The sequence below is a fragment of the Varanus komodoensis genome, unplaced genomic scaffold (assembly GCF_004798865.1).
Source record: "Varanus komodoensis strain SLA01 unplaced genomic scaffold, ASM479886v1 scaffold7_3, whole genome shotgun sequence".
NCBI classification, from domain to species: domain Eukaryota; kingdom Metazoa; phylum Chordata; class Lepidosauria; order Squamata; family Varanidae; genus Varanus; species Varanus komodoensis.
In genome coordinates, this window is record NW_025336480.1 from 6,229,587 (window position 1) to 6,242,249 (window position 12,663).

The following is a 12,663-nucleotide window of genomic DNA, read 5'->3' on the forward strand; positions in this document are numbered from 1 at the left end:
TGAAAGGTCACTGGTTCAAATTGCACAACGGGGTGAGTCCCTGTTGCTCCGTCCCAGCTCCTGCCAACCTTGCAGTTCGAAAGCATGCAAATGCAAGTAGATAAATAGGTGCCACTTCGGTGGGCAGGTAACAGTGTTCCGTGCACCTCGGTGTTTCATCATGCTGGCCACATGACCACGGAGACTGTCTGCAGAAAAACGCTGGCTCCCTCGGCTAGGAAATGGAGATGAGCACTGCCCCCTAGAGTCAGACATGACTGGACTTAATGTCAAGGGGAAACCTTTACCTTTACCTTACAAATAAAAGCTCTCCAAAATGTCCATGACAGCTCCATTTAGCCCTTCCAAGTTCAAGGTTGTGGCTTTGTTTATGGATTAAGCCCATCTTATACTCGATCTTCCCCTTCATCTTCTGCCTTTGACTTTCCCTAACATAATTGTTTTCTCCAGTGAGTCTTACTTTCTTATGAAGTGTTCAAAGTATGTCAGCCTCAGTTTTGTCATGCTTTCTTCTAGGGAAACCTCTAGCTTGATTTGACCTAGAACCCACTTGTTTGTCTTTCCATCAGTACAAGGCATTTATAAAGTTCCCGTCTAGCACCATCTTTCCAACACATCAGTTGTCTTCCTGTCAGCTTTCTTCACTGCCCAGTTTCAAAGCCGTTTATTATAATTGGAAATACAATTGTTTGAATTATCTTGACCTTGGTCTCCAGTAAAATGCCCTTGCACTTGTTGATCTTTTCTAGTTCCTTCGTTGCTGTGCTTCCAAGTCTCTTTTTTGTTCTAATTTCTTGGTTGGAGGTTCCCTTTGAATGATGTCTCAGCTGAGATATGTGAAATGTTTCATAATTCATGATTTCTTTATTATTGACTGGTGACATTCTAAAATTCTTCTGTGGACATGATTTTTGTTTTTAATATTTAGATACAGTCCTGCTTTTGTACTTTCTTTTTTCATTTTTATCAGGAGTTTTAATTTGCTTTTGCTTTCTGCCAGTAGTATGGTATCATCTGCATATCTTAAATTAATGGTGTTTTTCCACCAGTTCCATTCCTTTCTCTGGTTGTAATCCAGCTTTCCTTATATGCTCTGTGTATGGAATGAACTGACAGGGAGATAAAATACATGCTTGCTGAACAGCTTTGCCTATGGGAAACTATTCTGTTTCCCAATACTCTGTCCTAACAGGAGCTTCTTGTCCATGATACAGGTTCTGCATCAGGATGATCAAGTGCTGAGACTCTTTTCAGACTCCTCCATAGCTTCTTGTGATCCACACATTTAAGGGCTTTGCTGTAGTCCATGAAGCTTAGACTGATCTTTTTCTGAAATTCTTTGGTGAGCTCCACGGGCCAATGCATATTTGCAATATGATCACTAGTGCCTTTTCCTTTTCAGAATCCAGCTTGGATGTCTCCATATTGGATAGTCTTTGTTGCAACACTTTCAGCATCACTTTGCCTGTGTGGGAGAATAAGGCAATGGTCCTATGATTGCACTCTTTTGCATCTCCTTTCTTGGGGATTGTAATATATATTGGATATTTCCAGTCTATGGACCATTGTTTTGTTTTCCATATTTGTTGATGTATTTTTGTTAGGATTTGGACAGATTCATTTTCAACTATTAATTGGAATACTTTTATTGGTCTCCTATCTACTCCAAGTACTTTGTTTCTTCTGAATGCTTTCAAGGAAGCTTTCACTTCACATTCTAATATTGCAGGCTCTTCTTCATAGGATTCTGCTTCAAAGAAGTATGTCATCCTTTCCTCTCTTCTGTATAGTTCTTCTGTATATTCTTTTCACATTCTCTTTATCTCCTTTGTTTGTTTGTTAGCATAATCTAGGCTTAATTTTCCCTTTGATTTCTTGGATCTTCTGGAAGAAGTCTCTTGTTTTTCCTTTTTTGTTTGTTGTTTTCTTCTATTCCTTTGCACTGATCATTGTAATAGTCCTTTTTTCTCTGTATGATAGTAACTGAATGGTTGTACTCAGGATTCCGACCCTATTTCTGTCATCTTTTGCATTCTTGAGCTGAGTTGAACTATAGTAATCCCCCAACCAGCATGGCATTGCTGATTGGGAAATGGCAGGAGTTGTAGTCAAACAAATCTTGAGAACATTGAGTGGGAAAGGCCCTTCTAGGAAGTTAAAAATCTGCTGTGCTGGAGTGAGTGAAGTTCAGTTTTGAGGGAAGCTGTGGAATGTGATGAGAGTTTGGACATAAAAGAAAACCTGTTCTGCTATGTGAACAAACATACATGATGCACCTTGGATTCACACATCCTTTCCTGTTTTTTCACTAAAAGTGTATGCTCAAGGTGGCTTACAATAGTAACATACAGATTAAATACAAATGTATAATTAAAACAAATACAGAATAGTTAGAAATAAACAGCAGTCCCCAGTTATCTAAAAGCCTGTCTGAAGAAAATGAAACAGTGACCTGGTGAGCCGTGGCAATTCCTGGGTGGTTTAACGCATAAGCCATTTCTGTTTACAGTGATATTATGTCATGCGCAAACCTTAAAACTCTGGATAGTTTGTTGTTTAAACTTTAAACAGCCCAGCATTAAGTGAAAGGTTATTGTTGGATTAACTGTGGGTTGTCTAAAATATGGCATTCATCTGGGTTCTGGTTGTGAGCCTTGGCTCAGATTAAACAGCAGTGCTACATTGTAACTCAATGAGAATTACTTCTGTGCGGACATGATTGGATTACATTAAACATAAGCTGCCGTCCCCCTTTTTTGGATTTGCTAAAAACTCTAAGGCAAAATACCAGATCTGATAACTACTGTTTTTTACTTTCGTATTCCCAGAACAGGATTCTTGCAGTAATTTCTCTTGAAATTAAGACAGAAGACTAAAGGGAGAAGTAGTAATTTTCCTCATTTGTGCTGGGAATTGGAGAAAGTAAGAACCTCTGCTGCGCCTTACTTTCTCCAGACTACATTATATGAAAATATAATCCACTCCTCTCCCAAGCCCTCTTGCAAATGCTGATGACTTGAAAGAGAGATGGGGTCTTATCTCCTTTGGTCTGAGGTCTCCAGAAGATATAAAACAGCTGGACTGTGTTTAGGTGTTTCTTTTTAGTTTCTCCCTATCCTAGTGCACACCAGAGAATCCTTGCCTTTTGTTAAAGTGTTTTGCACATGGCTGTGCAATTGGGTGTGGGCCATTGGTAGTGAGGACTAATAGAAACTCTATATTTGCTGAACTCTACGTTAAATACTCTAGGCCATTAGCATCTAATTCCTATGTGTTTATTCCTTTCTTTGTTTTTATCTGGGTAGAAGTGTATAAGTTGTTTAATTATAGATGTTTGTAATACACTGACTTTATTGCCCTCTAGCTGTGATTTTTTAGAAATGAACTGAAATTTAAACATAATTACTCTTTCTCTGCCTGTTTTCCATTTTGCATACTAAGCCTGGATTACCTTATGTAATACCTTCCCTTCTCTGTTGAAGGTATACGCTTTTCAAGTAACTGGGCACCATTCGTTTTGTGGAGGTCTGCATCGCTTTTAGCCTTTCCAGACAATCTTGCATTTGTGTATTATCCTTGCTTCTTTTATATCTGCTGATGTTGAAAATATAAGCAAATTGATTTGTACTGCCATGTTAAATTTCCCCTCCATGTTACATCTAGCAGTGTAAGTTTTTACCATGTTCCTTTTTCTCTGAGCTCTTTTCTGCAGTAATAATGTCCTCCATTTCCCTGTCTCTCCTGTTTTGTTAATGTGTATGTTAACTAATTGCATTTATAGCCTGCTATTTTGTCCTGCTTTTAGTTTCGTCTACATCTGTCAGTCGGGCATTGTTGAGAGCATCTGCTGAATCCAAAGGCTTATCTAGTCCAACATTTTATTTACACAGCAGTCAGCCAGCTGCAAGGGGAAGCCCACAAGTGGGGCATGAGTGCAACAGCACCTTCCTGGTTGTGCTACCTAGCAATTGGTGTGCAGAGGCAAACTGTCTCTGATCCTGAAGGCAACAGATAGCCATGCTGACTTGTAGCCATTGATAGCCTTCTCCTCCATGGATCTGTCCCATGCTCTGTTAAAGCCACCCAAGTTGATGGCTAGCACTACATCTTGTGGTAGTGAATCCCACAGTTGCTGTGCTGCATGAAGACACACTGGGCCTTTAGCAACAGCTGTTTTAGCCCTCTTATTGCTGGAATGCAATTCCAGTCATCCCCAGCCAGCAAGGCTAATTGAGAAAAGTTGAAATCGAATCAGCACAGCTAGGAGAGCCAAGGTTGGGAACCATTTGAGACAAACTGTGCTCCTAGACAAGCCTTTCTGTAATGTTTTTATAGTTATCACTCTAGTGTGAGGACAGCATTATGAAGAAAGTTGGTTCCATGGCTATGGAAAAAAAAAAGAAATATAGAAACTTGTAACTGTACTCTTGTTCTACAACTGTGTCAAGTTGTGAAAAGTAGCAGTGGGGGAGACATCATTTTCATTGAGATAAAGTATTGACCACTTTTACTGATTTTGAAAATAGCTTACAAAAAGAAAAGAACATTGTGTTTTTGAGATCTTACCAACCCCATTACTGTATTTCATGTATGTTCACTTGCTAGGTACACTATGCATTTGCTAGAATTTATTTTTACAAAGTATGTAATCATTTGCTGTAATATTCTGAAAGTCTGAAATTGTTGAACTGATTTCTTTCCCTGTGGGATTTTAAAAGAGCATGCTTTTGATGTTTTCATTCCCCTCCTCTGGTGCTGAAGGATTTTAGTTATCATTATAGATTATATTAACCCATGCTGAGTTTGCTCTCCACTCAAGTTCTAAGACAAGATTATTGTCTTCTCGTAGTTTAATTTAAACCTTGTTTTGGCAGCCCATATATAGTGTATTCACTTTATAGTTCAGCTTTCATAGTATATTGTCTTCACTTCCTTAGCAGAAACTCTGCTTGAAGAGTGAATTCACTCTGATTTCTTGTGATATTTATTTTGGCTGCAGGTAGATGTTGGGAATAAATGCGTTTTCAGAAATAGATAACTTGATAGCACTGTTCAGGTGTTCATTCTTTTCTGTTCAATGAATGCAAGAGGACTGAAGTACTCCAGCCTCACTCCTCCATTGCTGAATCTGTCAGCATATGGAGGGTCGGTCATTTTCCATGTGATTCCCAACTGTGACTGTCCAGGTTCTTAATGAAGTGGAGAGCCCCCATGGATAAAGAATGCTTTCTTCTTGAGACAGTTGTCCTGCATGAGTGGAAGGTGATGCACAGCTACAAGGGAGAATGGCCGGGCTGAATATCTCTGCCTCTAGCCTGTTGAGGCTGTTCTGTTGAGCACACCTGATAAAGGCTAATCTTAGTATATGCAAGGTATGCATTTATTGATTATCTCAAAGTAGTCCATCCTTTTTCCATCGATGATGAAGCCAAGAAAACCACCTTCATAGCTCAGCGTGTGTCAGGACTGAGAAAAACAAGGCTGGTAGCGCTTCACACTCAGTCATTCCTTCATCTCCCTACCCAGACCCGCTCCATCTCGACGTAGTTTCTCGGACTGCACTGGAAGAAAGCTGTTAAATAATAGGGAAGGGGAGTTTTAAAAGAAGCTTCTCATAGTACTTGGGAGAGAGGAGGAGAAAGAATTAAAGCCCTGATCAGCAATTTCAGATTCTTTTCCTAGCTGAAAACATTTGCTGAATGGTTTCCTTGCCTCCCTCTTTGCCATATCATACTCTTTTGTGAAACTGACTGGGCAATTGAATTTTTCCAAGCAGGGCATGCAGAAAAGTGAATTATGTAACATTGCTAATTATGATTTATCAAACAAAATTATCTCACCTTTGGTGATGGAGAATATAGCTAAGGTACGTTCACTATATAGCAGAATCCATTGTACAGGTAGCTACTTAGTTTAGCCAGAAATTGGCACCATTTTCCATGAATGACAGAGGTTTAAGAGGACATCTTCCACTCCCTTTGTGGTTGTGAGATAGAGAAGTTGTGCAGGAAGAAGCTACAGGAAAGTGGCACCCATGATGCTGTGATCTACATGTGAATTTGGGCTTTTCCTGGGTCAGTAGAAAGCACTTCTGTTATATTTTGGATAACTGAAAGGAGAAGGGTATATTATATGCTTTATAAAGAACGCTTCAGAATTGGTGATATTCACAATATGATTTGTAGGTGAATTAATTGTGATTGGTATTAATTTGTAGCATTTTACAAGGCTTTCCATTTCATCCCAGAAATAAATAAGCAATGGGTTTTACAGAAGCACCACAGAATCTGCTACCAGTAGTTGGAATAATTCAGCCTGTGCTCTCACCTCATATTTCTCCCATTTCTCTTATTCATGCACATGTGTAAACACACCAATACTCACAGGTGTGCACGCACAACTTTTCTACACATATTTTGTACATTTCTATAGTTAACCACAAGATGGCACTACATCATTTTGAAGGTCATGGTCTGCTTAAAGGAGTTTGTGGTTTTGAAAAAGTTAACTGTTCCCATCAATAACTTTCCACAAAGCTTGCCGATCAGAATTTTTTTCACACATGGAAAACAAATACTATATATACTATATACTACACTACACTATACTATAGTTACTTGTTATCTCTAGGTATTATGATGTAGAAACAGTGATTACTTGTGAATTTTGTGGAATGGAGATGAGAAAGCTTGCTCCACTTTTCTCTCTTCCTCATGAGGGATGGCAGTTCATATCTGACTGTGGCTCACTATATCATTTAAGATGAGAGAGCCAGCGTGGTGTAATGGTTGGAACATCAGACAGGACCTTGGAGTTCCGGGTTCTAGTCCCCAAGGGCTCTACCATGATGCCCACAGAGTGACTTTAGGCCAGTCATTGGCTCTCAGCTGAACCTGCCCCATGGGGTTATGGTTGTGAGGATAAAAATGGGGTGGAGAAGAACTGTGTAAGCTGCCTTGGCTTCCTCACAAGAGGAGGGCGGGATATAAATGTAGTATAATAATAACAATAACCTCATTTTGTCTTGCTAGAGGGCTGCCAGTTGTGAGCAGTCATATCACAGCTAGGGAAGGGTAAGAATTTTACTTCAGTTTGGTTTTGATAAGCATTTACACAAAATTGGAAATTCCTCATATTCAAAATGGAAAGAATTTGAGATTTTAAAAAATGCTGTGGCAGAAGCCAACCATCTGTGAATCAGGGTTCTTAATGACGTGAAGAGCCTCCCGGATATACAAGGGGGTCATTACCCTATCCAGATACAAGGTGACAGAGATACACGAGGAGGGGAATGGGGCAAGAGTGCGGCTCCTCCTTGCATTTGAGTCTCTTGCATGAAAACCAGCAGGTTGGTCCTCCCAGGCACAGGGCTTTACATGCTCATCTCTTAGAAGTCTGGGGAGGGATTCCTGCATCCTCCACTATGTTAGTGCTGGATTAGGGTTGCCACTTACCTTGCTTTGCCACCTCCCTGGCAAGCTCCTCCTCTTCAGCTATATAGCAAGCAGGTATAGCATGCTCTTCTCCATCCTGGGTTTCGTTGCACTTATTGCATTTGGCTGATGCAGAATTTTGTTTCAATTTGGCTTTGATGAAAATCTAGCAAAATTCACAAATGGCTTCATGTTTGGGAAGGAAATAATTTGAAATTTAAACATGTGGGATGTAGAGAAAGTGAAACCAACATATCCATCCGTCCCTAAGAATTGTGTTGTTGTCGGTGGCATATTTCTGACCTACTGAGATGCAACTGTAGAAATGATAGGCTTGGACAATAACTCTGGATGCACTTAGACAAGTATTTTGGAGAGGAAGAGGCTGTGCAGTGTGGCCTCTGCACTGATTCAGTTAATTCACCAGAGATCATTTCCCAGGAGCTCCGTGACATGTTTTGTACACAGCTTGTGCTGATTTTGTGGAGGTCTGTGCAGCAGCCTGGAGGAACTGCAGCGTGAAGGTGCTGTACTCTGGAAGAAGGACCTGTCCAATGTGGCACCTGGAGCAAAATTCTCCTAATAAATATTGCAAGAACTCCTTTCAGCTGGGTGCACATTTCCAAGGCTTCATTGGAATTTTGCCTGCTTTCCCTAAACATTGCTAGAGCAGTGTTTGAAGTTCCTTTATGAAAATGCATGGGGAGAGCCCCATTACCTCCTTAGAAAGAAATAAAAAACCATTCCTACTGTTCTGCTACAAAACAAAATGCACCGCAGGACTCATAACTATGCAGGGGGAGGGAACTAGTGCATGCCCAGCAGCCAGTTAAACCAGACATGACTTGTTTTCAAGTGAGCATAGTTTTGTAGCCCACAGCAGTCAAAGAGGGTGATGGGCACCCCAAGTAGTGCCATTCTTAAGGCAGTTAATAAAGAATAACTTCAGAACAATAGTATTGGGGAGGCCGTAGTTGAGTGGCAGAGCCCATGATTGCATGCAGAATGACCCAGGTTTGAACCTTGTTGTCTCCAGGCTGAAAAGCATCAGGCAGCAGCTGATGGGACCCACTTTTCTCCACCCGAGACCGTGGTTGCTCTGCTGGAAGCAGCCCTCCAAGGTCTAACATAATCCTCACCTAGACAGACAAACTGCATTACCTACTAGAAGGAAACTTCCTGTGTATGTGGACTAATGGTCTGACTTAGTGAGAGGCTGCTCCATGAGTTCCTATATTATTTGGAAGGCTTAAGCTGCCATAGTCTAAAAGCAATAGTAGATTGTCAGGAAAAGCACAAAGAAAATTTCAAGACAATTGTATTCACAGTGAAACCAAAACATGCTCCCCCCCTCAGAGAAGATCACGTCTCCTAAAGCCCAGCCATGCGTTGGGTACTAAGTGTGCCTTCCACAAACAGGAGAGTCCCTCCCATTTGGAGAAAGGCTGCTGGAGTCTGTTGGCTGAAGAGGAGAAAGTAGTATTTTCTGATTTTCCATGAAGTCCCCAACACATTGCCTCTTTGTTCTAGGAGTGAATGTTTTCCAACCATTTGGGGCAAATGAGGGGCACAGGGACTTGCAAAAGGAAGTAAAATGGCAGAATTAGCTTCCCCTTCCACTGGTGCTCACAGAATGTAAGGCTCTGTCCAGTGTCTTACGTTTCTAACCCTTCCTTCCTTGGAGACGGATGTGGTGGGGTACTGGTGCTAATGTACTTTCTGTGTCGTCCCGCTTGGTTCCACCTTGCTTTTCTTCTTTTCCAAAGTTTTTTTCCCATTTGGATGGGTTTTCCTACAAAGTCTGACAGTTGGTTAAGTTGTGAGTAGCTTGCAAATCCCCATCAGAATTCCTGCAGATCCTGAGAAATCTTTATAGAGGTTTTTCCTCACATTCTACAGTTTTGAAATTCTCCTGGCATCTCTGACTGCTCCAGATTTACTTTCTGCACTTTCACAACAGAGCCATTCTGGGAGCATGCAGACATTCCTTGTGCATCCTAGAGAAGGTTACTCCTACCAACCATCAGTATATTTCATGGTCAGTTTTCTGCCATCTAAGGATATAAGGGAAAGCTAGGTCTGGTTTTAAAGAGTTTTGTTGACTCTATTGTATTGGTAATAGTTATATCTTCTCCCTAATCACATGCCTTTAACTCCCCTCTCATACTGTACCTTGTACAAAATTGAGTCTATTCATGGTTAAATACTTGGGTAATAGAGTCTGCTATTTAGTGGAAGATTTATGCAAATGGATTTTTTGTTTCACACGAATGGGTCTTATAGACTGTAAGTTTCATTGATAATGTAATTACACTATTACTTGCCATTTGAAGGCAGCAAGCTGCAAGGAAGCATCCAATTTAACTGCCATATAGGAATGTTTAAACTCTTATAGTTCACTTAATAAAACTTTCCTGTAATAAATATAGAAATGCATATATTACTATTTCATTCTGGAGCTTTGCTGTGGGGGGGGCATCGATTATTACTTATATATTTGGATTTTATCATCATTGTACAACTCATTTACTGGCACTATCTTAGATTTAATTTCTTCATCCATTGTTCTTTTTTGTTGTTCCTGATTGCTTTTTGATGTGCTGATGTGAATTTGCATTAGAGTCTGTGCTGAGACATTGGTGCACTAATTTGGAGTAGTGAGGTATCACTTGATTTATGATTTAGAAAGCATTCATGTGAACAGGCACAATCTCAAAATAATGTTTGAGTTCACAAAAGGATTGACATGAGGAAGAATACTGCAAGGAAGGAATCAAATTGAGAGGGAATTAGAGGCACCCTAAAGAACTCTGCTATGTGCAGAATGCTTTGTCCACTGTGCACTGATCCTCCATTTTATGCCCTGCTGTTCACCATTTTCTCTTCCTGGGCCCTCAACAACACTTAGACCAGGAGCCAAACCCTGTATCAGCAGAAATTGAATAACCTCTTGTCAATTTCCAGGAAAAGTGCATTCCCATCTTCATTAATTGTCATTTGCATATGTTAAGTTTTACAAATAAGTAGCACCACAGAAACCAAGCCTGTTACTGTTCCTATTGCCTCCTGAGAAAAAAGCCATATACCGTTTGAAGTATCTCAAGCCACATGTTCATATGTTTCTTTATAGCAAGGTAAAATGCAAGTTGGGTGTGTGTTAAATGGACATGTAAATGTTCAAAATCCCCTCCCAAACTTCACTATTGCTCATGGGTATTTGTCAACCCAACTAGGAATATAATATAATTACAAGAAAATGTGATTCAGCCTCTGAATTTGGAAGATTATGGGCATCTCGAGCATATCAGAAGGACTGTGGAAGCAAATCCCACCTCCATGCTCCTCCCATCATGCAGTGTTTGACTCTGGAGCAGGTGGGAAGGCAAGTGACACACCAGGATACTTTGCTGGTGGAGTCCATCTCCTCCATTCCTCCCTCCCTGCCATCAATCATCTTTCTTTTCTGGGTGGGCTGCAAGGATAGGGGAGGCACTCCGACCTCAAAGCACGTTTCCTCTGCCCACGGTTAGATTTGGAGGCACCAGGTAACCATGTTTTCCTATGACATGAAGGTACTGCTATGAGCCTCAGTCGTATACTCTTCCTGCTTTTGTTTGCCAAAAGAGGATATTGGAAGGTTCCGCTTTTAAAGAAATCACAGTTCTTCATAATGTCTGTATTCAGGGAACTGTGGTGTGTTTTTAAACTATCCTTAGTGAGAACAAGCCATGATCAATCTATGGTTTTAGATCCTGGCTTCTTCTGAAAACAGAGCTTAAAATGTACCACAGTTCCCAAACTGCAGTCATCATAGGAATCTGATTTGTTTCAAATCTGAACAGGATGTTTTTGATCTTATTTTGGCATGCAGAGGAAGAAGACAGAGCCAATCAATGTGCATTGATAGATTCTGCTTCCATGAAGGAAGTGCATCCGTGCACTCTGTAAAACAGATACACTTCCCGTTTCAAATAGGAAGAAATGTTTAGGGAGTGGCAGAGAATTACCTATCAAATTGTACCTTTAGGTGGAAAGAGGTAGGTTCTCAATTTCAGTATTCAAATTCCAATTCCAGGTGTTCTTTTACAAAAACAGATGATTGTCTATGCAAAACAGGTAATGATCTTATGATAAACTTAGGGCAGTTGAAATGGGAGATTCTGAAAAAGTATGCATTTCAAAGTCTCCCATGTAACTGCTGGGATATACTCACACAATTGCTTTTCTGACATTACAAATAATATTTGAAGTATTCAAATAAGCCAAAATGTAATTTCATTTTCCTATTGTTGCCCACAGATCTGACATAATTGTAATCATTTGAAGTTTTGATATGAGTAGGGCAAAATTTGGAGGGTATAACAATGATCAGAAATTCCTACTTCATTCAGTTTCTGTTTTGATGATATCTTGTGCACTAGATCAGAATTTAAAAATCTATTCTTAATAGGCATTGAATTATGATATTGCAGAGGTTTAACTAATCACAAACTCATTTTTAAAAATATTTTTCAATTCAGCTAATTGGTAAGTTTCTTAAACAGCCAAGAAATCCATTGATACAAATCTGTCATCCCCTTTCCCCACCTTGGTCTTTTGAGAAATATCATACAAATGCTTCCTGATTTCATAACAGAGTCTTCAGTTTAGCAGGCAGCAATCCCATAGGATTGTGCCCTAAGTAAATGTTTAGAATTTTCATCCTCCTGCATAATAATCTGAGATACAAACTCTTTGCATTATCCTCTAGTATCCGTGTGCCTTGGAGAAAAATGTTCTAGCTGTAAAAACAGTAGAAGAGAAAACAGGTAAGCTGGACATTTCTCTGCTTGCTTACAACCTCAACTAAGTTTTCACTTTTTTTACCTGTGCTTTTGCAACCATATTCAGCATTGTTTTGCTAACATTCCTGTTCTGCACTTTGACATGTAGGATGCAAATGCACACAGCCTGATGGCCAGTGGATCCAGTTTCGCTTTTGACTTCAGCTAGTCTCAAAAATAAATGCTGGCAAAGCAGTTGCTTCAGGGCCTTGCAAGCACCCCTAAACTAGCCTGCTTCCTTCAGGTGTGGTGGGAGAAGCTGCCCTCCTGCCTGTATTGAACAAATTCAGCTCTTACTCTGGCTTCTGTGCTTGGCATGCAGAGGAAACCATCTTGCCTTCACCTGAGGCAGCTGAATGTCTTAGCCCAGCCTTGTTTAAAAAAAGCCTACAAGTTTATGCCACTTA

The 12,663-nt window shown here is 40.2% G+C and overlaps 1 protein-coding gene across 4 annotated transcripts in view; it reads left to right on the forward strand.

Moving 5' to 3' along the window:
• PRELID2 (PRELI domain containing 2) overlaps nucleotides 1–12,663 on the forward strand; it is an 84,837-nt gene that overhangs the window by 3,094 nt on the left and 69,080 nt on the right. For all 4 annotated transcript variants that reach the window (XR_006417026.1, XR_006417025.1, XR_006417024.1 and 1 more), the window contains exon 2: nucleotides 12,184–12,241. Coding sequence is in view for 1 of the 4 variants with exons in the window: in XM_044454328.1 (XP_044310263.1) it covers nucleotides 12,184–12,241 (58 nt within the window). In the remaining 3 variants the exon portion in view is untranslated. The remainder of the gene's footprint in view (nucleotides 1–12,183; nucleotides 12,242–12,663) is intronic.